The following is a 22180-nucleotide window of genomic DNA, read 5'->3' on the forward strand; positions in this document are numbered from 1 at the left end:
TTATGGTTTTACGGTAAGCAGTCTCGCGATTGCTCGTGGAACAGCTGTGATCTCGAGAAACACCGGAAGGTTGGGAAGTAGATAACGTTCTGTGGTTATCGCTTTTCTTGCTGTTCACTGTATGCTAATAAGACTGGAAATAGAAATGTAAAACCGGATAGAAGTAATAAAACGACATGGTAATAACCGCTTGCTGAAGGACTGTGAGTACATTGGACTAGCTAGAGGTTTAACATTTGCTCCCTAGTTATAATGGATATATTTATTACAGACAGCAGTCTAACGACAATCTGTTAGCGAGCTGTCTAGCTCGACTAAGTTAGCTAGGTAGCACGCATCTAACGTAAAAGTTGCAATAAAGATTTTTTCCCCCAGTATGGTTTAATATTAATGACACTTCCTAAATTGTTCAGTTGGCTAGATAAGTTATCTAACCAGCACGACGACTAAGAATATTTCTAGCGTGTTGTTTATTTAGAACAGCATTGGAGCTAGACAAGTTATCTAACGGTAACGTTGGAAATCTAAACCTAAAACGTTCTGTGCCTAGCGCAGTGTTATTGTCAGTAGTCTTCAGAGGTGTTTACTTGCATGCCATCTAGTTAGCTAGTTAGCATAGTTGAGTTAGATCGGCAAGTTATTATAGAAATCGACCTAGCTGTTTGCACCATACACGCTAATTTGTCAGAAACCCGTTACTTTAGACCGTTGACCCAGTAAAGGACAAGTCTAAGCAAAACCTAGCATTAGTGTAACGTTTTATTGTTGTATTTAAAATGCATATTGTAGGTGCTAGCTTAGCTAATTCGTTCGCCAAGGAATTTATGAAAGTTATTTTCGCTCACCTGCGGGGGCACTATCTGCGAAGAATTAGTTAGATTTGTGGCAGGTTTTGGAGGTTGTTGTGTGGGATCCCTAAGAATGCAGCTATTCCACACATTTTCGCTGTTATCTTAATGTAAAGGCACCATGCGTGGAATGTGTAGTTTATGCATAGTGATTGAAATTCATTACGAGATGTGTGCATATATGCCAGATCATATACTATAAGCAACATGTCAACGTTAGTAATGATTTCCTTGTAAAATGTCATCTAGGGTTTCAGCAAAATTACTACAACCGAGAGGCCTCAATCAACTTTGCTGAATTGAGCACTAGAGTATGTTCAGACAGTGGAGCAAGTGTGCCGTGGAGCCATACCAAAAGTATATTGCACATGTATACAGCGCAAAGCATACATAGTTTGCCCAGAGTCAGATGTGAAGGTGTAAAAGTATGTGGCCTGTGTTGACCGTGTGGGATTTTAGGATGGATTAGGGCTGCCAGGCTGATTTGAAAATTACAGCTCACACACACACACACACACACACACACACACACACACACACACACACAATTACTTAAATATATGTTGATATATGGGCAAAAAATGCCAATGGCCACAACACCATTCCAAAACGAAGAAATTAACCATACTAACAGAACTACAGCAATATCTGCGTTAAGGAAAAAAAGCAACCCATGGCTATTTCATTTCTGCAACTTTGCTTAAACTGCTGAACTCACTTAACGTATTAGGCTTATGAACAGATTTGACATGAAGATAAGTCAAATTGGCCTGTCATAATGATTAGATTAACATCAGTGCCAGTACTGGTCCATAGCTGGCTCTTGACAGAGTGGGGTGGACAAGCCTGCTGCCCAGTTTTGCATGGTTCTGTCTCCAAAGGAGAGATATATCCAGTTTCATTAGGAGAGCTTTACTTTTTGACGTTTGTTACTCAGGCTTACGTGACTTTTATGACTAATCCATAGGGATATGGCTCTCATTAAGTCCAGCATCATGGCTCCATTTCCCGGCAGGCACACGGCACGCCCATTATAATCTAAAAAAAGAATCGGAATATCAGCTTAGTATTTTATAGAACGTAAAAAAATGTTTGCCATCCCATTAACGCCTCTGGCAAAATGATAACTATTGATTGTGCAATGCTTTAACACTCCGGTTTTGTGTCTGAAATGATTGGTCTTACTTTATCATACCTCTTTTAAATTGAGGTTGTTCTTTTCCCCAAACTGTTCACTTGAGCAGATTAGAATGCTGTATACTGTAAAAACCCAAAATTTCAGTGCAATTTGCTGTTATCAGTTCAGTGCTTCTGAATTTGTGAAAATGATTATTATGTTTGTCTTTGCTCACTCTTCTGCAGTGTTCAGGCATGCTGCTGCGTGCGAGTGTTGAGTAGCCTTCTGAGCCGTCTCGGTGTGTATTCTCCTCACCCCCATGACCGCACCCCCCATCGGCGGAGCTTGCATGACGTCCGCGGCGTTCCCCGGGCAACCATCGCAGGCGGCCCGGGAGGTGAACACGGCGTCGCTGTGTCGCATTGGCCAGGAGACCGTGCAGGACATTGTCTTCAGGACCATGGAGATCTTCCAGCTGCTGAGGAACATGCAGGTGAAGGGATGGGAGATGCGCGGTCAAAATTCCAGCTGCTGGTGAACGGTTACCTGTGAACCGCGCTAACATGCCCCCATGCCGGTAAAAACAAATTAACTTAATTTATCTGTTTGCCAGAGCATAGCAAGTACTTGAAGTTGAACGGAACTCACCGGAAAGCAGGACTGGCACTTCTCCGTTTTGCTCTTTGGAGTGCCTTGACTTATTTTCAACTCCTGGTACTTATTTTCTGCCCCTGTCAGAGATTGAATTGGATTGAATTATAATTATTTTGCCTTATTTTTACGGGAAGCGGAGATGACTGGAAAACATCTCGCGCCAGTCAGCCGATTAAACTGTATTTGTCCATAAGCGAAAGAGACTGGGACTTCTGCAAGTCTTCAGCCTTTTCCCCTGCCAAATAAAATTGAATTATACTTATAACTTTACGGTCAGAGCTTGAATTGGACTGGTACTCACTTTTGATTTTTGTCTTAATTCATAACAGCACTTGTTAGGTACTGTTAAAAATCACTGCTGGGTGGCTCATTTGGTTAAGGCACCATACCTTGGTGCTTTATATTCGTGCCTGTGAATATAGTAAGAAAGGGATGTCATTTTCTTGGAAAGTAACATTTAGCAGTGCCCGTTTTCTTTCCCCCGAGATATAATGTGTTTTTACACCCCCTCTCCAGCTGCCGAACGGCGTGACGTACCATCCCAACACGCACCAGGACAGGCTGGGGAAGCTCCAGGAGCACCTGAGGCAGCTGTCCGTCCTCTTCCGCAAGCTCCGCCTCGTCTACGACAAGTGCAACGAGAACTGCGCCGGCCTGGACCCGGTACCCACGGAGGTCAGAGCCCTGCCCTTTCACATCCAGTACCGGTGCTTAACCTGCCCCCATGAATGCTCCCTCAGCTGGGGCCTGACAGAATACATCCCTCTAAGCCAGTGGTTCTCAACCTTATTGGAGGTACTGAACCCTGCAAGCTTCATCAGTGCATTTGCCGAACCCTTCGTAATTGGAAAAATAAAATAGGATTTCTTCAAAACATAGGTATATATTTTATTAGTGCACAATGGCCGAACCCCTGAGACTGTCTCAACGAACCCCTGGGGTTCGATCGTACCCTGGTTAAGAACCGCTGCTCTAAGCCCTTTGCTTTTCTTTTGGCCTACACATGGGACTAATTGCTGGGCTATTTTAATGCGCCAGTCTCTGGCACCATGGCTTGCTGACTGATTCTTGGTCATGTTAAGCACATCCAACTGTGTGCTAACTAGTAGGACCAGTTTCACTGTACCGTTAGGTAGTACTGTAGCTGGTTGAGTTTCCCTCTCAAAAGCATTGCTCGTGATATCCGGTATTGACTGAGTGAACATTCATGACTGACTGGTTCTGGTTGTTTCAAGGTAGTGGCCACTGTGGAGTAGTACAATGTGGTGTGCAGTTTTTCATGCGAAATGTCTGAAATTAATTTTCAAAGGTGAAATAAGCAAGTAATGTGTAGTGCTATTCGTAAGCATAAGCAAAAAACAAGTACTGTTTTGGGATGGGTTATCTTCTGTTAATAACAGATGAGCATTTCATCAAGCAGTAAGGTTATTGCTGACACGTGATGATAGTTAATTGGACAGTGTGTATGGACCAACAAAGTAAGCCACACTCTGAAATGACAATGCTTAACAGACGCTGTTAAAGCAACAGACACACCAATCATTTTGGTGGGAGAGCCATCTTAACATTTAATCTTCTGTAACATCCATTGTTTAACAATTCATGATTTTAAAATGTTTTTTCAGAGTGACATTATAGGTACTGCTTGGATGGCTGCAACACACACATAAAACAGCAGACTGTGTATATGTCAAAATGGCCTCTAGTTGCCTCAGTTGTGACGCATAGCAATTCCACTGGTTTCATCGTGGGTGGAAGGAAAGCTGACAGTGGCACCAGTGGGGAATCCATCTAATGAAAGCGTTTTATGAATGTGGAGACAAACAGCTGAGCTCGGAGAACCTGAACTCCCAGTCTTCAGCTCCATGTTGCATATTCCTAAACAACAAGCAGCCTTTACTGTATATCCATAATACGTCACGGTCATCTTCATAGCTATTATTTAACGTGAGGTTACCTTGAAACGTACAACCCATAACTTGCACAGTGTGAATATACCACATTGTTGTCAAACTTTAATTTTAAAATTCCAGCTGTAGACCTCGCTTTAGCTTCAGACTTATTTTCTTGGGAGTAACCAATTGCTGCAATGTGCCATTTAAAATTTCTATTGACTGCTGTGATGGTAATGTTATTTTTCACGATGCGTTGTCAATGCTAATGCTGTAGTCTCGAGCATATTTGCTGACAAACTTCACCTCTTTATAGATAAACTATTATCGTTTCTAAGTATTAATTGTTATTACTGGCAGTTAGGGGCCTATAAAATCACTTGTATGTGTTTACAGGCATGTGAAATCCCATCAAAAATGCATGAATTCAGAGTTAAAGTAGGTCAGGGATGGACCATTCCAGTCCTCTTGTGCCTCTGGGAATTTGGTATTTTTCCCCCCTCGGGCCTAAGCAGTGTTATAGGAGCTTGTGATCAGATGGCCAGCTTCTCCCCATTTTTTTTCTACAGGCCTCATTAGGCTGTGTTTGTAAAGGTACCTTTAATGCTCGCCAGAGGCCTCCACAAATACCTGGAAAAGTGGTGGTAGGGGGTTGAGACTGTTGCTGCATAGTAATTTGTTCTGCTTCTTTTTTTCCCCCCTCTTGCGCATTTGGTCCCAGCACATACAAACCTGATACTTTGTATTCAGTCCAATGTTTTTGACAAGGCCTGGAAGGCTGTTGAAGTATTTTCCGTGGATACCTTGCCCTCCTTCCCCGACTGCTGAACGTTCACTGCGGAAAGTGTTTCGTGTGCGCTGGCCCCTGGCTCCCTGGCACTCATTGCCAGCCGTCGACTTGAAGCACTTTGCGTCCGTCAGTCAGCGTGGAAGCCGTTCGGCTCAGGAAATCAAACCAGCAGGCCGGCCAGCATTACCTCACAACTGCCTAATTAGCCCCAGTCTTTGTAACGAACAGCTGGCGAAATAACCCATGTCAGCGTTTGCAGAGCAGACAGACCGGCAGGCTACTTGGGCCTTTGGCATTCCTAGCACTGTGAGAAGCCATTTCATTACATTTATTTTCCCTTATTGTTATTGTAAGCAGAGAAAACTGGAAAATGTATCTCGCACCGCTCTCAGTCAGCCAATGAAATTGCATTTGTCCATAAACGACTGGGATTCTGTGAGTCTTCAGCCTTTTCCCTGCCAAGAAAAATCTAATTTTCTAATTCCAAATTAGTTTGGCTCAAAATGAATATTTTTTTTCTTCTTTTTTTCTTTTTTTAAGAAGTTATTTCACTTGAAGTGTATGTTTGCCAGTTCATCAATCGATTACAGCATGGCATGGAGAATGGAGGCATCCAAGAGGACTCCCCCACCCACACCCCTCTGTTTAGCTGTCCAGAGCACCACTGCATTACCCAGATTTATTGTGATGTCTTCACTAAAAATATGGCGAGCTTTAACCACAGTTTACGGGATCTGAGGCCAGCCATTAAATTCACATTGCAGCAGCATTAAAGTATGTCAGCATATTCAGGACTCATACGCTGTGGTAGATTAGGTGTTGTTTTATTTGTCATTTTTGGAGTGTGTTTGTGTAAAATCATGACTGCTAACTTGCCCTGTTACGTTTCAAATGCTGCTGCTTTACATTGCTACCAGTTTCTCTCATTGCTGAAGCAAAAGTTATCTTCCTAATATGGAGAGGCAAAAAACCAGGTCTCGGGCCATTCTCTTTGCCGTGACTTCAACTGTTCCATTTATCTTCCATTTTCTGATAATGTTTCTGACAGTGGAAATAGGTAGCTTAAAACATTGAGAGTTTTTGTAGCCTTCTCCTTCTTGATGGATGTGAACCATCTTCACTGTTTAGAGGAACCCATGGTTGTTAACACCAGACAGAACAGCCACTGCAGTTGGATACTTAAGAAGGCATTGAGTTACCTGGAATCACCTGGGTCTGTGCCTTAATCATCTGGTGGCAGCATCATGGGGGTGCTTCTCAGTGGCAGGGACAGAGAGACTGGTCAGAATTGAGGGAAGGATGAAGAAAACCTTCTCCAGAGGGCACGCAACCTCACTGGTTCGATGGTTCACATTTCAGCACAACAACGACCCGTAGCATACAGCGAAGGCAATGCTGGAGTGGCTTCAGGCCAAGTGTCTGACTGTCCTTGAGTAGCCCAGCCAAAGCCCAGACTTAAACCCCATAGAACATCTGTAGAGAGACCTGAAGATGGCGGTCCACAGATGTTTCCCATCCAATCTGGAGCTTAAGACAGTTAGCCAGAACGAATGGGATAAATTGCCCAAAACCAGGTGTGCAAAGCTTGTAGAGACGTATCCAAGAAGACTCAAAGCTGTAATTGCTGCCAAAGGGGCTGATACAAAGTACTGAATTAAGGGTTGGATTTTTAATACATTTTCTAAAAACATGTTTTCACTTTGTCATTATGGGTTATTGAGTATAGATTGAGGAACAAAAATGGCAATGAAATCTAAAACAAAAGTTTGCAAAAAGTGAAGGGGTCGAAATACTTCCTGAAGCCCCTGTATATGTGATTGTGTTTTCTCTTTCGTATAGAAATAATAATGATCACTACTGCCAGCAGGTGTCAGTGTAATTTAAATCACAGAAACCCCAAGATTCTGGTTTTGTTTTACTTAACAGCTAGTTTTTATGTCAGTCTGGCAAGGTCAAGCAAGGAGGTGTTTTGAAATGAGTGAAGCATTTCTCCAAGCTGTATAGCTGAATAGCAGGACAATTTCCCCTTTTCAAGTAATCTGAACACATCCTCGCTGAATAAAACCTTGTGTTTTATTAGAGTTTAGAATAGTTGAGCGACTGCAAATGGGGTGAACTCTGCTTACCAGCCAGCTTAATGTCAGCACCCATTTAAGTAAGAGTAGGAGGACATCTCTGGTGGAAATCTTTGGCATAGAAACAAAGTTTAATGGTAATCGTGAAACAATGGACATACTAGTGTTCTTGATTTAGCCATCATGCAAGCTCTGCTGTTGTGTCAACAGAATATTTTGAACCAACCGTTTTTTTTTTTTTAAGAATACTCACTTTGATCCTGTTAAATCGAAATCCAAAAGGCTCCATTTTCCCCCTAACATTTTCACTTACACCAGAGAACAAAGCCTTTCCAATGTATACTTTTTACCTCAGAGATTGAAAGCCTTCTGTAACCGCCCTTGTTTTTTGTCTGTTAAAGCAACTCATTCCCTACATCGAGGAGGACAGCTCCAAACATGACGAGCGTTCGGCCAACCAGATCCGCTATGCCACGGAGGAGAGGAGGGAGGTCCTGGAGGTCAATAAGGTGAGTGTCCTTCGCCACTTGCTCTGTTTCTTTTTGGGCTGCATGACCCATGTGTGCAGTCTATTGGAGGGATATGGGAGGCTTATCCCCTTTTTATGGTACAGTACTTGCCAGTCGCAAAGCAACACTACTCATTTCAGTCCAGTACATAGTCATATTCCTTTCACAAGCACCCTGCGCTATCATGGAAAGGGTAAACGTTAACATCACAGCATGGCCCTGTGAATAACTGAAGAACAGCATCCGCATTCTCGAGTCAACACACATTCCACAGTACCGTTATCAACCCGGGCAGGTTTCACGCGTGCCAGACATTCACTTTCTCCCGCCGTCAACCAAAGAGAAATACACGTTTGGGGGAGGTCCGATTCGTCTGGAAGCAGACGGTAAATTGCAGCACTGGAAACAGATTTTTGGAGCTTGCCCGCATGTGCTGTGGTAGCCGGAGCCAAATGCGATCAGCTCCGGCCGCTTTGCGCAGAATGCGGGGGGCGACGGGCTCGGAGCTGGGAATGTGCCCATGATGCACTGCAGCACTCTCATATGGACACACAGCTGTGGATCCGCTCTCTTCTGCTCCAGCGCTTAATTATGCATTTTCTGTTGGAGGGGATTTTATTTTTTATGTACAGTGTAATATAAGGGTGCTGGGGAGCATGCTTTCTTTGTTTAACATATTTTGAGGGGTTAGTTTCTTCAGCTATGCTGGGGCTGAAAGTTTACATCTCCAACTGTGTGCCACTGAAAATGTTTTTTCTCGAGATTCGTCGCCTGGTTTGAAAGTTTTCGTATTTCAATAAATATATATAGTGATTAAGTTTATTCAAATGAGAGGTGATGCGCACATTGGCGCAGTCACCTGGCAAGCTGTGTGGCGTACTGGGCACGGCTGCTGAATCTTGCCATTTTCCGAAGTCAAGCGAGGGCCCAGTATGCCACGTACCTCACCAGGTGGCTGTGCCAATGCGCCGTGCGAAGTTGATTCATGGTGCGTGGGCAGGTGGAAATGGGCTGAATTATGCTCGCTCCATTATCAGTGCGGTGCACCTTGATTCATTCATATCCAATCAAACAAACTCTTCATTACCATGCATATTGCGCAGGACGCAGGTTGGATTGACAATTTCTGTAGTCTCTACAAATACATTGGAAGACAAGGTAAGGAAATACCGGACCACAGTCTACAATGAAAATAGACACAATTAAAATAAACTGAAATAAATACAGGAATTAAAATGAATTAATTACTGAAACTTGTGCCTTAGACCTGGGTTGAGCAAAAGGGTAAAATGCAGACCTGCCTGACCGAAAATTGCAATAAGCTGGACCAAATTGGCAGTGAGCTGCTCACTCTTGACTGACACAGCCCAAGCGGCTCTCCTCCGACTTCAGTGTGCCGTGAGTCTCAAAATTACAAGAAGCATTTGGACTGTCCGGAAAAATGTGAAAGCTCTTTTAACTGGCCTTTTTGTTTAAAGTACTTAAAGTGAGCAGTAAGCAGTATTTGGAAAGTTAAGTTTGGTCACTTTTGCTTTGTTGTTTGTTTATTTGTTGATAAAAAAATAAATAAAATAAAAAATAGGCCCTGGTCCTTATCTTTGTTGTACGAGTAGCAATTGAAATTGTACTTCCCTCTAGGGTCTTTCAGCACACTTAGCCCTGGTTATGGGTATGCACTTTGTTGTACGTCGCTCTGGATAAGAGCGTCTGCCAAATGCCAATAATGTAATGTTTAGTCCAACCCCTGAACACTCTGTGCCCATATTCCTATTCAATCACAGACCTGTTTTGGGCCATCTTTCTGGCAGTGACAGTGCAGAATCCGGAGGAATGGCTCCTGTATGATAATACCCTTGTGTTTTATGTCCCTTTTTTCTGTGAGCGATGGTCTACGCTGCTTATCTATCGATCGTGGTAATTGCTATTTGACAGAGTTATGGAAAGTTATGGCCCTGAATGTAGCAATCCCTCTGAAAAAAGGGACCTGACCCACATTAGCCGCATGCTAACCAAGGGAGGTGCACGTCACCATTATGGAGTGGCCTTTACCCCGAAAGACGCTGGGGAGGGAGGGTTGCAAAACAGAGGGAATGACACCGCCTCTGGTTTTGACTATTAAGAAAGGGTATAGTGTCAGTTTAGTAATGTTCGACCAAGCTCTCCTCAATGGGGGATCGGGCCTTCTGGAATACTCCCCAGGGCCACCTGAGGGCTCCTCAGACCCTGAACTATTTTAAATCTGCACTTAAAACACATCTTTTTTTTATTAAAACTTATTTTATTTTATTATTGTTGTTTATGTTTTGTCTGTTTTTGAATAAAATCTCTTAATCTGCGTAAGGTAGTGGTTTTACCCTTTCACACATTCTCTATTGAGTCTGTTCACACGACCTGCCATGTTCTGGATAGATCAGGCAAGGCAGGATGTCTACCCTCCAAAGTAGTGCATGAAAAATATTAAAGTTACTTTAGTTTGTCTTTAAAACAGCCAGATATTTATACAATCAAGAAATTGCACCCGGGCTATATTATTAAAATTGGTTTGCTACTTAAAGTTGCCATGCCTAAAATGAAAGGTGTATTATTTATAAAACACACTTGCTTACTCATTACTATGATACAGTGACAACCTATGTTAACTTCTGCCCAATACCTTGCTTGTCTACTTGCCTTTGTATTTAAAAATGGTTTTGGACATTTTTGGGTGTGCAATTTTTTAAAAACATCGAAATGATCTAATATTTTTATTTTTCCACTACCCTGCCCTTTACTAAACATTCAGGTTGTAATGAGAAAAATGCTGTTTACATTATAAGTAAAGTATGTGGATTCATAAAGTTCAGAAGTTAGTTATTGCTGGACAGATAGGGATGTAAACTGCAACTTGACTGGTTGGTGGAGGCATACAACCACGAGGCCGTCATTTCGCTCTAGTTTCTGATGATTTCTGATTAAAGAGGTAATTCAGTCCGAGGCTCACGGCTATAATATTGTCAGTAGGTTCTTGTTACATATTTGCATATCATCAAATTATCAATCAGGAAGCATGCACTCTTATGCTTTCATTAGTCATACCTGTTCCGCTGGCTTTGAGGGAGGGTAATTGGGACACCGCTGGTGAAACAACACTGTTTTTTTTGCAGCGTGTTCTTTGATTACACGGCTGAGTTAAGCCGTTGCTACCCATAGTGGGCTCCCCCCAATGAGCTGAATTCCTGTAGCATTCTAGTCTCCCTGATTGTGTATTTAACAGCTTGGCTTCCACAAGCCCTCATTATAACGGTTATATGTATTCTGACTCCTGGGTTCTCAAATGTGTTCTGAATGACCTTTGAATGTACACTCAACGACTTTATTAGGTGGACCTTGTTAATGCAAATGTTTACGGTAATCAGCCAATCATGTGACAGCAAATAAATGCATAAAAGCATGCAGACGTGGTGAAGAGGTTCCGCTGTTGTTCAGATGAAATGTCAGAATGGGGAAGAAATGTGATTTAAGTGACTTGTGATCTAAGAAACTGCTGATCTCCTGGGATTTTAACGCAGTCTCTAGAGTTTGCAGAGAATGGTGCGAAAAACAAAAATCAGGCAAGGGGCAGCAGTTCTGCTGGGCAGAAACACGTTGTAAAGAGAAGGTGACAGTAACGCAAATAACCACACATTACAACAGTGTTATGCAGAAGAACATCTCTGAGCAAAAAAAAGGAATAAATACCAAAGTGCTCACTGAGTGTATATTTGCATGTAGCCTATTCTGAGGCAGTGAACATCGATTGCTTATCTGTGTACTTCCACTAAATAGTGAACTATGCTTTCTTCAGAATTTCAAGTATGCAGTTTGTTCCTACAAATGTATCCCTTTGTCCTCGTTTTTGTTGTTCCTTTTGTTGTTTTGGGTCATTACACAAGTTGTTGTACTATATAACCGGCATTACTGGAACATTCGCCTATGGTTCGTGGTGACCATACTGTTCTGCTCTGTAAGATCTTCAAAGGGATGCAGTGTTTCTGGAGACCCCTTAACTTATGAGATTTTCATTAGTTTGGAAATGATGAGAGCTCTCTGTTCAGTCCACGTCAGCGCAGCCAGGGAACATCAGAGACGGGCAGAGCCGAAGATGGCTCCGCTCACAGTTCCCTTTGTCACGTTCGCTACAGCTAATAATTACTGTGTCAGGACACTCCACGCTATGCATAATTGTTCTAAAATGCCGTTCTATTTTTTAGCAAAACAAAGAGATGAAAGAAAAGTGGACTTTCCAATGGAGCATGTCAGTTTGATGCTTATTGTGATTGCCGTTCTGCTCTGTTTGTCCTTGTGAGGGATTATCTTCGTTAGGGAGGCATATTCTTTGTTGTTACTCGTTGAAGAAGTGAAGTTTCTTTTATGGATATGTTCGTGAAATGTTTATTGATGACTATCTCTTTTGAGGGCTGGTTCAGCTGCACACTTGCCTTGACCCATTGACACAAATGCATTGGAGACATGGCATGGTCTGGTGTGGAAAAGCATCGTTAAGGGTTAAGCTGGAAGCCCCCTCTCTATAGGTGTTGGCTTACCATTAACAGGAGGATGATAGTCTTGATTTAATACCAGTCTAAGTATGAATAAATTCCTGTCACAGGCCATTAGTAAACCCTCAGAGTAAACCAAGGTCTCCTTGGGTGTTATTCATTCTCCCCAGCTTCTACTCTCCTTTTTGCTCTCTCTCTCTCTTTCTCCGTGTCCCTGTATTTTTAATGCCCTGTTAATTACAGCATGTAACCTCTTTATTCAAATGAGAAACCGAGGAATTAAAGAAGAGCACGTTTATAATTTCAAATAAGCTCCTCGTGCTAGGACACGCGCATAATGAATTACGCCGGTATTGTTGGTTACTGTTATCTGAGGCGCAAGCCCCAGCTGTGGGGTGGCAGCAGCACCGTAATAAACAACACAGCGAAGCGCTAATGAGATTCGGGAAGGGATGCTGGCGCACAGGCACCCGGATTAGCAGTCTCTCCACAAGGAGCCTATTAGATTGCCCGAGTCCACAGGCCAGGCGGTGTAATTACGGTCTTCGAGGAGAGGGCAGGGGGGCTAAAGCAGAACAGGGAATGGGGTTATTGAAACAGAACGCGAACGCGGCGAGGCTGTGACCGGGCGTACGAATGCTGGCTTTTACGCACGGTCCTGTCCTGCGGCCAGTATGTCCTAGTGTCGCACCGCCTGCGCAGATACGCGGGAGATGTCGTGGTCTGGCTTTCTGCTCACTGGTGTGAAGGGCTGATCCTGGCAGTATACGAGTCTCCTGTCAAAGGTCACGTGTACAGGAGGAGAATTCTATCTGCACAAGCTTGTGTAAATATTGCATTACACATGTTCGACTTTGGCGAATGCTCCCACGCTTACACTTGTGTTTGCCAACCACGATTACAAGCCTGCGTGCGTGTGTGTGTGTGTGTGTGCGGAGTGGTAGACGAGACAAAGATTCAATAAGATATCGGGAGCTTATTGAATCAGGATCATTCACCTTCTTTGAACCAGCTCCAAAATGGAACCAGCTATCGAACCCTAACCCCATTTGCCTGCTACTTGGTATTAGAACCCTGCTGTTGGTAATGGAGCTGCGATAGGCTCTTGCTGCCTTCGGGGTATGCTTACACATGAAGAAAAATTTATGGGATCCTTTGAGCCATACAGCTCATCACAGTGTAATTCCCACCTGTCAAGCGGCCATTCAGAAGCCATTTTGACTGAGAACAGAGTTTGTATTGGTCTCAGAAACATTAGTTTGGCAAATTGTTGTACTCACCTAATAATTCACCACGCCACGCCACACCCCCAAAACCCAAATCTATATTGCCTTGCCCTTCTGTGGATTTGGCACAAAATCACAGCTCCTGCCATTTTTTTCTTCTCAAATTCATATTTTTTTAAAGAACTTTGAAGAAAGTAAAAAGCTAGACCTACTGTGATAAGACCCAGGCAGATGCGAAAGATGAAAGCAGTAGAGGAGATGGAGAGACGTTAGCAAAGTTATTTTCAACCTCTCACTCCATTTCTCCTCCACCCTTCTCCCTCCTCTTGGGACCTGCCCAAAGTAATGCTTAATATATAAAAATAAACAGCAGTGTTTCTGGTATTTAAAACCATTACATTAAAGACATATTTCTTCATTTTGATTTTATACATTTCACTGAAGCTCCCATTATACACTTTAAGCCATTCCCAGTGGACATTTCCAAAAATACATAACCATTAAACTTGTTGATTGGAGGCTGTTTAATAGCATTCTACACAAGATGAGCCGCTGTGGCAAAAAAAAAGACCATTCCGTGCTTTGCCAATCCAAACAGCTGAAGACTTGTTCATGTTTTATTCATATCTCACTATTGTTTCTCCTGCATGGGAGATGCCGGTTCTCATTCCTTTATTCCATGTGCGGTGGATGGAAAGAGGTCACTGAAAAACAAAAGCTCCTGGAGCGATCAAACAACGCACAATTCCACAGTATGGATTGGTCCACAGCTGCCCATGGCATTTTTTTTTACAGGCTTCAGTCGTATTGTTGCCCAGGAACTTCCACGATTCTTCATATGCTGTTTACATTTGTTCATGTTCAGAAAGAGCAGAAAGTTTGCTGATCTCTGTTAAAGAATGGGAAGAAACTGTTGCGGGGGGGTTCAACTGAGACATCGGACTGGACTTCCAATGAAGGAATTAGTATGGAAGACATTTTGTTAGATTTTGGGATGAAAAGAAAGGAGAGTCTGAGGAAGGGAGCCATAAAATGAGATTAGGGAATGAAAATTCAATAAAGGTTACTTTATGGCAAAGCATTACCTTTTAAATGTCCAGTTTTCTCCCTTTTACAACCGTGAAGGCCGTTTAATGCCGGTGTATCTTTTCAAATGGAAACATTTTTGTAGACATCCTTTCTACATGTTGATAATCAGATATTTGTGACAATCGAGCTTTGAAGGTTTCATTTGAAGGAATCGTACGTCAGCGAGACAGCCAGAGAATGACTGCAGTTTGAATCAGAGCAGCAGGTCACAGCAATAGAGCAGTAGTCTTCCAGCCAAGTTTCTAGCTTGAGCCTCAGAGTCTTTGACATTACATTACATGTTATCTAGCTGATGCTTTTTTCCCAAAGTGACTTACAGTTGTTCAGACTAAGCAGGAGACAATCCCCCCCAAAGCAATGTGGGGTTAAGGGCCTTGCTCAAGGGCCCAACAGCTGTGCGGATCTTATCGTGACTACACCGGGGATCGAACCACCGACCTTGCGGGTCCCAGTCATGTACTCTCATTAAGTTGATTCATTAAAGAAGTTGTGTTGTTAAGTTGTCTCGCCTGGTTAACTGGGTTCAATTTCTTAAAATTTGAAAAATAAAATGGACCAGAGCTTTCATGTGAAGCTAGCTGAGTAGATGCGAGTCCTCCCTGAACGTACGAGAGAAGAGATGCTAGGGGAGGGGAGAGAGACCATGGTAAGAAATGTGCTGCAGTGGCCGTAATGGTGGGCAGGTATGTCTGGCTGTATTCTGCTGTGGTGTGGTAGAGACGTGGCACACAGCGTCTGATCGTTCCCGTTCAGGCTTACTCATTTCACAATGCATTGCATTCATTCACAGATGGTCTCGTGAAGGCAAGCAGCCTCACGGTGTAGCTTGCCAATTAGACTATTTTGTGAATGCAGTCTTCCATCAGACAAGACTCTGTGACAAAAGATCACCGCTAATTACAAAGGAAAGTTTTAAAGCTCTTAAGTTTGAGTGGAATAAAACTACAGCGAACTGGCACGTCTACTGACAACATTTACATTGAAAATGTAAACAGCAGTGGCATGAAACATTAATATGTATTTCAAAGGCCTTCATAAACACAACTTTATCATTCATAAGAAATTGATGTGTACAAATATATTTTAAGGAAGACATAATGATAAAATGATACTCTGAAATGCAGTCATCACCAGACATAATGCTTTGACAAATTATATTCTGAGAAGCTACTTATGAAGATGCTATTATGTGGTTATGCATGCTTCATGAAGGCTTTAGGAATACTTGCCCTGTATGGAGTGGCTGAGTGGTATATGCCAAATATAACAAATATTTCTTAGTTAGTAATGTGCAGATAAATTGTTTGAAATATTTAACATGGGTTGTTAAAGGAGTTGTGTGAGCTTGGCCCAAGATATACCATGCCAGAGAAGATGACCTACTTGGGCTGAAGCTACCTCATGCTTTGAAGGCTGTTTACAGAACTACATAATTTTCAGTGTACTATGGAGACTGAGATGAGCCAGAGTTGTCTATGCCAGGAAAAAAAGAAGAAATTCCTGCTTTTTATTAATCACTTGTAATTATTCATAGGTAAAGGAGTGGTGCTAATGGCTTTATTATGCGTTTATTTATTTCATTTCCGAGAATATTCCTCCTCCTCACTCAAGCTATCTTTCAAGAGCAACTCTTTCAGGACTGCTGAAGAAATGTCATGTGTCTCAAGGCAACAAATGGATAGGCTACCTTTTTATCAATGTGAAATTACAAATTTCTCTGTTTTTTGACTGACCCCAGAGATCGACTGGCATTGAGTAGGGACCAACAGTCTTTAATATTATCTAAACCAGCTGATTTCCTATGAAACTCCTAACTTATTCTAACCACAAATACATCCACTTTTATATTTTAATCCCAGATGTATTCTCAGGAAATAGAATATGGTGTCAATGACACCATGTAATATGGTGGAACAACGAGCAGTGACCAATTCAAATGTAGATTTCTGTAAAAGACTGGGACTTGTAGCGTTGTGTTGGTGTGGGGCAGGAACGATTCTGGAATGTGCCGTAGTTACCTGAAACTAAGCCTTCTTTCTACATTGACAACTGTACATGGGCCTCAATCCCCAAAATAACCCAAACTTTTGTCTTTATTTCAGAAACTCAAACAGAAGAACCAGCAGCTGAAGCAGATAATGGACCAGCTACGCAACCTGATCTGGGAAATAAACTCCATGCTCGCAGTGAGGAACTGACAAAGCCAAGACAGACAGACACAGTAGATAGCCTTCTGCCTCCATTTCATTGAATTGGCTAAAAAATTACTCTCTCTCCCTCTCCACTTCAGCTGATGTGTCGTGAGCATTCTGGCACAAAATGGCTGCCGTTGCATCACCCAGGTGGGTGCTGCACATTGGTGGTGGTTGAGGCGAGTTTCCCCCTCATCACTGTAGAGTGCAAGAAAAGCACTATATAAATGCAACAATATATAACTATCCGTCTGCGTGAGGACCTTAGACATACTCGCGAGTGCATCTTCTTGCTGGAGGACTATCTGCTTGCTGGAACATGACAGGGACCTTTGGACTCTGGAGAAGTGCATTGGAGGAGTGGTCTCACACAGAACACATGGCTGTGTATTGTTTTATTATGATACATATACAGTAGCCCTTATACTTCAAACCCTTCATAAACAACAAAAAGATGACAAGGCACAAGGAGCACAAATACATAATCTGTTTTTTTTTCTCCTCAAAATAAAAAATGTACAACAGGAAACTTGTGATTGCAATAATAAAACCTTAAAGTATTTTAGGTGCAATGCTGGAGTCATTCAGGATGAATAAAGTCTGTCATCACTCCAGTAATCCCACTCAATACTGATTGCATGAAACAGCTGTGAATCATTTGATAATTAAAGGATGGCAGAAAACTTGTTTTGCACCTTAATTGCACATGACCCCATATACTGTGGCAGGATGAAACTGATTTCTCAGCAAGTTTAAATAAATGTCTTATTTAATGAATACGGTATCCCTAAATAGATGCCCATTGTGTCATTTATCTTGCCAAATTGCCTTTTTGTAAGTTTATCAAGGGTATGACCACATTTGTAAGCCATTGTATATCTTTGCTTCCCACACATCTATTTGTTGTGAAGTGCTCTCTCTCTCGAAATATTCAAAATTCTGAAATTGGGATCGTCAACCATCCCAATACCTTTTTCCCTTTACCATTTATTGTGGCATCATTTATGTGTGTCACGTCACGGCTATGGTGGGTTTTAGCATGTACATTGTTCTGTTATTTTTATTGGTGGTTTGCTTCTGAAGACAGGCAGATCTATTGAAGTAGCTTCTCTGGGCTTTGTGTTGCATTGTCCTCAGGCCATAAGAGGCTTTCATAGGCAGAGGGAGAGAGAACTCTGCCAGTAACCTCCTGCTTATCTCAGCTCTATCAAGAATATTAATAATTCACTTGAATCATTGGGTCATACACGTTATATAATGACCGTTTCAACAAAGAGATATGAAGAGGGCAAAGTAGATGTAAATAAAGGTTCTGCCATTTGTAAAGCTATAGGCAACAACAAAAAAATCAATGCTGGAATGCCCCTCAGCATTTCTAAATAAAGTCCACATCATTTCTCGGTCTATAAATGTAGTTTGTTCTTATGCAATTTCCTTGGTGATGCAGGTAGAACATTTCATACAGGAAATGTGAAAATGTGTTGGTATCAGGCAGAATGATGAAATCATTCCTTTCAGAAGGAATACAGCCCATTTGCTTACTTATTGTAATAACTTTATTGTTATTAAAACATTTAATACACGGTCCTAATCTTTGGCGTATTGGCAATAGAACTATGAGGATATTGATATTCTGTAGCTTGACACCTCGGTATTTGATGCTCACTATGAAAGATGAGCAGTTATCTATACCTTTTTTATTACAGTCAACTGATCATAGCTACATTTTAAAGCAGTAACATTTCTTTCTTCCACTGGTTTTAAATTAATATTTGAAGAGTGAGGGATGATTTCTTAAAGATTTTTTTCTGAATGTATCCTTTACCTTTTAAGATGTTAGGGAGAAGGGTGCTTTGCTGCCTTCTGGAGTTCTCATTTTCTCCCTACACAGACTCAGACAGTGTCGAATGGAGGCTATTGAGCTGTAATTTGCAGTAAGGTGCTGTGCTTGAGTCAAATAGGGCATGGTGATATGATACTGTCAGATATTGATGATGATTGACAGCCATCATGATGTGAGCTTGATATTGTGATTTACTGACAATGTCTACTTTGTTAAGTTTGCTTCCACTTGCAGGCATGCACCTTGAAACAGCATAGTTCCGCATAGCGGAAGGAACAGTGGAGAGCCAAAAATGCATTCCTTTGCAATAACGTGTTCAAGCTAAACAAAGTTGGACTATAGTACGCAGGTTAGGCATGGCAAAAAAGGCATGATGTACCCATCTATTTTCAATATGATATCGTATATCAAGATTTGAAATTAAATTTTTATGACATCGCCCAGCTTCATACAAAGGAATGTTGTCCAGGCCTGATACCGGAGTTCCAAAATAATATTAGTGAGAATGGAAACATTATTCTGCATATTTGTTCTGCAATTTACAGTTGAAGTCGGAAGTTTACATACACTTAGGTTGAAGTCATTAAAACGAATGCATTATCACTCCACAGATTTGTTGTTGGTATAGTGTTGGTAAGTCGATTAGGACATCTCCTTTGTGCATGACACAAGTAATTTTTCAATCAATTGTTTACAGATTATTTCACTTTTGATCCACTATCAGAATTCCAGTGGGTCAGAAGTTTACATACACTAAGTTGACAGCTTGGAAATTTCCAGAAAATGATGTCATGGCTTTAGAATGTCATTCTCATAGACTAATTCACATTATTTGAGTCAATTGGAGGTGTACCTGTGGATGTATTTAACCTACCTTCAAACTCAGTGCCTCTTTGCTTGACATCATGGGAAATTCTAAAGAAATCCAAGCCTGAAGGTACCACGCTCGTCTGTACAAACAATAGTACGCAAGTATAAACACTGTGGGACCATGCAGCAGTCATACCACTGAGGAAGGAGACTTTGGTGCTTTGGTGTGAAAAGTGCAAATCAAACCCAGAACAACAGCAAAGGACCTTGTGTAGATGCTGGAGGGAACAGGTACAAAAGTATCTATACCCACAGTAAAACAAGTCCTACATTGACATAACCTGAAAGGCTGTTCTGCAAGGAAGAAGCCTCTACTCCAAAACCACCATAAAGAAGCCAGACTGCAGTGTTGCACATGGGGACAAAGAACTTGGAGAAATGCCCTCTGATGAAACAAAAAATGAACCGTTTGGCCATAATGACCGTGGTTATGTTTGGAGGAAGAAAGGTGAGGCTTGCAAGCCAAAGATCACTATCCCAACCGTGAAGCACAGGGGGTGACAGCAAAGACCTGACTTCAATCCAATCGAAAATTTGTGGGTAGAATTTAAGAAGCCCGTGTGAGCAAGGAGGACTACAAACCAGTTCTGCCAGTAGGAATGGGCCAGCCATGTGTTGTGAGAAGCTTGTGGAAGGCTACCTGAAACGTTTGACCCAAGTTAAACAATTTAAAGGTAATGCTACCAAATACTGAGTGTATCTGAACTTCTGACCCAATTGGAATGTCATGAAAGAAATAAAAGCTGGAATAAATCTCTCTATTATTACTCTGACATTTCACATTAAAATAAAGTTCTGATCCTAACTGACTTAAGGCAGGGAGTGTTTAAATGTCAGATATTGTGAAAAACTGTTTAAATGGATTTGTGTAAGGTGTATGTAAACTTCCGACTTGTACTTTATTAATTGTACAGATTTTCCTTCATCATATTTTATTATTGACTTATTTATGATCATGATAGTTTCTATGCAGTCAGTATTTGTAACAGAGTGGTATTGCTGTAAATACTGTATAGTACTGTGTTACTATTCCTATTATTCAAGGTCTTAGGGTGCAGCAAGGCAATATTTTTTTGAGTATATTATGTTAAAAATGCATTTGCTTATATAAAGAATTAATCACCTTTGGTCTCTTGTTTTCTTTTTTCCTTATATGGAGATTTTGTCTTCCTTGGTCATACAGTGAGGAACATATTTGACATTGTGCTTGATAAGTTCATTTCATAATTCACACAGAACAACAAAGTCATGCATACAGGTTTATCTCAGCGTACATGCATGTGTGTCACATTAACATACACTAAAAATATGAGAGATGAGGCCATTGTTGACACAAGAGTAACTCATGAGCTCATAGCTGTTACTTGATGGTTTACAGAAACTGGTATAAAACATGAAATCGTTCAGCAGGACAAAGTGTCTGTGCCCATATTGCAAAATTAAACATTACTTGCGGGGATGGTGTACATCTTGCTGTTACATACATTTTATACTCAGTGGGCCTCATTTATAAAAAGGTGTATTTGTTCTTACTCATGCGTGAGTCCAATTTAGCCTGTATAATTAGGAATGTATTCCCATTTGTGTACTACAAGTTTATGCAGCCATAGAAATCAATGTAAAAAACACAGGATCTGCCAAATTTACAAAGGCTACTCCTACAAAACTGGCCTTTCAATGCTGAAATTTGAACCGGGCATCAAATTATATCACGGGGGACAAGAAAATAGTCAAGCAAGCATTACTCCTGACTCCTGACTTTTTGTCAGCTATTTGTAAATGATATTCTGTGGCTTTTAAAATGAGTAAAAATACATTTGGTATATTTCTGTCAGTCACAATTCATAACCTACATGTGTAGTATTAGAACGAGAAGTTATTGAAGGCATGCTATGATCCAGCCTAACAGTCTCTACAAACTGAGACCGTTACACAGCGTGAAATCGAGGCTCCATCAAACCTTGCTGGAGGAATCAAATGTATGCAAGATGACTCAATATTTTGTCTGGGCCCTCTGGGACTTTTTTGGGGGGGATTTAAGCCGTTTAAGTATGAAAATCTACCGAAAATCCACAGGGTGAAATTTTCCTCCAGAACTGTTTGACAGTCATTCACTACTTTATTCAATGTGTTTTGAGCAAATATGGCTACGCTAAATGTGTTAGTACAGTCCTCTCAGCTTTAAATATTACAGGTTCAAAAGAAAAATCTATTTTGAAAAACTTTTGAATTTGACAACTACCAAGAATACAAAACTTGAAGTGTGAAAATGTTTGGCAGTACTGATACCCAAACTTCAGCTGATCAGAAATAAGCCTGGGAACCAGTTCCCAACCACATAAAATAAACGGAAGCAGGAAGGACTTGAAGTATAATTAATGCCTCTTCGCTAATAATGCTAATGAACAAATGCCTCTTAAATTATAACAAATAACACCAAAAAAAAATCTGTGGTTCTCGGGCCATATTACAGAAACTAACTGAAATCTGTATTGTTAAACACATTCAAGTTAACAATATAGAGAAGAAAAAAAAAAGGAGTTGGCATGAAACTTAAA

General features: G+C 41.4%; 1 protein-coding gene across 3 annotated transcripts; it reads left to right on the forward strand.

The window, feature by feature from the left end:
* Positions 1-28: 28 nt before the first annotated feature.
* med30 (mediator complex subunit 30) lies at positions 29-20746 on the forward strand. Of its 3 annotated transcripts, none has more exons than XM_061256406.1 (5): positions 29-69; positions 2211-2458; positions 3136-3294; positions 7778-7885; positions 16820-20746. In XM_061256406.1, exons 2-5 carry the CDS (start codon positions 2285-2287, stop codon positions 16913-16915), a joined length of 537 nt encoding a protein of 178 aa, XP_061112390.1. In that variant the 5' UTR covers positions 29-69; positions 2211-2284; the 3' UTR covers positions 16916-20746. The 3 variants fall into 3 exon arrangements, with proteins under 3 accessions (XP_061112390.1, XP_061112389.1, XP_061112388.1); XM_061256405.1 differs by having other exon boundaries at positions 45-179; XM_061256404.1 differs by lacking the exon at positions 29-69 and adding an exon at positions 70-203.
* Positions 20747-22180: the final 1434 nt, after the last annotated feature.

This window comes from Conger conger, chromosome 9, assembly GCF_963514075.1.
Source record: "Conger conger chromosome 9, fConCon1.1, whole genome shotgun sequence".
Lineage (NCBI taxonomy): Eukaryota > Metazoa > Chordata > Actinopteri > Anguilliformes > Congridae > Conger > Conger conger.